General features: G+C 38.3%; 1 protein-coding gene across 1 annotated transcript in view; it reads left to right on the forward strand.

Annotated features, from left to right (window-relative positions):
- Positions 1-1,817, forward strand: part of CDS1 (CDP-diacylglycerol synthase 1) — a 58,478-nt gene that overhangs the window by 34,806 nt on the left and 21,855 nt on the right. Inside the window, exon 5 of the mRNA XM_009280272.1 lies at positions 724-820. Within this exon, the coding sequence (XP_009278547.1) occupies positions 724-820 (97 nt within the window). The remainder of the gene's footprint in view (positions 1-723; positions 821-1,817) is intronic.

Raw genomic sequence — 1,817 nt, forward strand, 5'->3', positions numbered from 1 at the left:
TTTGGTGGTGGACTTGGCAGTGTTAGGTTAACAGTTGGACTTGATGACCTTAAAGGTCTTTTCCAACGTAAATGATTCTATGGTAACAGAAATTTCTATTCTGCTTTCCTTAGGTAGCCACAAGCAGCTGTAAAGGTCTATAAGGGCAGAAGAGTACAGCTAGTTTGACCCATCACCCCTCATTGTCACATGTTTTCCTGTCCTGGTTCCAGTGCTCACAAGAGCACAGGACTGCTTTCAATAGACAACCCTCTATCTAGCAAAATAGCTACTTTGCTGCTATGGAAAGTTGGTGATCACCTGGGTTTTTTTGTCTGTTACTCCCCAAAGAATCGTATGCTTTTTACCTGACAGCCTTTCTTTCATATGTAAGCCTTTACATGGCTGGACCCCATCAATCTTGCTGATTATGTGATGCTTTTTGAGGGTCCTGATTTTCACAGCAGCTTCAATATGGGGTTGATCCATTTAATTGCAAATTATGTTGGGCAGGGGGGGAGCATGGGGGAAGAAGAAAGGTGGCTAACTTTAATTTCTTTTACTGTGCATCTTGTTTAGTTGGATAGTTGGTTGATTCTGTGTTTCTTGCTATGTGTTTTATTAAGCATGAAAATCTCTGGAACTCCCACTATTTCTAATACACCTTAATCTCTAGTTAGTAAAGGAAGTGGCATTTATTTTCATTTATAACCGCTTGCTTTTTATTCTCTTTTTTTTAAATAGATGGAAAAATTGGTGGATTCGTGGAATTCTCACTCTAGCTATGATTTCTGTGTTTTTTCTGATCATATACCTGGGATCATTAAGGCTGATGCTTCTGGTAAGTTTGTTTAAATACATTTTGCCATGCAAGAGTTACTTGATCTCTCATTAATCGTGCCTAGGGCAGCTGGAAGCAAACTGCACAGACAGTTCAGAGCAATTTGTTTCTTATTTGTGTAAATGTAAATACTTTCAAAAAACACTGGACAGATTCACAACTGGGCCTTGTGGATTAAGGACTTCTTATATACTGTAATTAATTTATTTTTTTTTAAGTAGGAATTGAAGTAAATCTAAGAAGTTGAATGATTTTTGCCTTGCCTTGAATTACTAAACTACTGTCATCTATTTCCTTCTCCAGTTCCCATCACCTACTGTTACATTATTTGAGGGTTGTTTAAAAAAAAAACAAAAACCAAACCCTCAAAAAAAACCCCAAAACACCAAAAAAACAAAGACATAAAAGTTTCATTTTTGAAGCTGAGGAAAGCAGGCAGCTCTGGTCTGCTGTCTGTGACCAGCACTGGAAGTCTTTCCTCAGGCATGCTCCATTAATTCCCTGCTTCTCTATGGGGCTGCCTTGTGACCTTGGGTTTATCTGTAGAATGGAGCTAGATCCCTTTCCAAGGTATAGAGATAAAGTGCATTTTTAGGTCATGAAGTGAAATAATAATAATAATAATACACACTGCATACCCACTCAGCCTTTACTGCTTCTTTCCATCATCTTTATTGCTGGTATTTTTATTGAATAATGGTTTAACTATCTTTCCCAGTCATGGCACCTAACAGGCAGGGATGTGGCTTCTGACCACTGAAATTGGTACTTCTGGGTAACTGCTTTGATTTTTGACTCTAAGTTTGTTTAACTGCCAAAATGTGCTTTTACTTTTTTCATGGCCACCTGTGAAACATCTTTTGGATTGTATTCATAGAATCATTTAGGTTGGAAAAGACCTTTAAGATCATCAAGTCCCACCGTTAACCTAGCACTGCCAAGTCCACCACTACACCATGTCCCTAAGCGCCTCATCTACACGTCTTTTAAATACTTC

This window comes from Aptenodytes forsteri, unplaced genomic scaffold (genome assembly GCF_000699145.1).
Source record: "Aptenodytes forsteri isolate BGI_AS27 unplaced genomic scaffold, ASM69914v1 Scaffold227, whole genome shotgun sequence".
Classification (NCBI taxonomy): Eukaryota; Metazoa; Chordata; class Aves; order Sphenisciformes; family Spheniscidae; genus Aptenodytes; species Aptenodytes forsteri.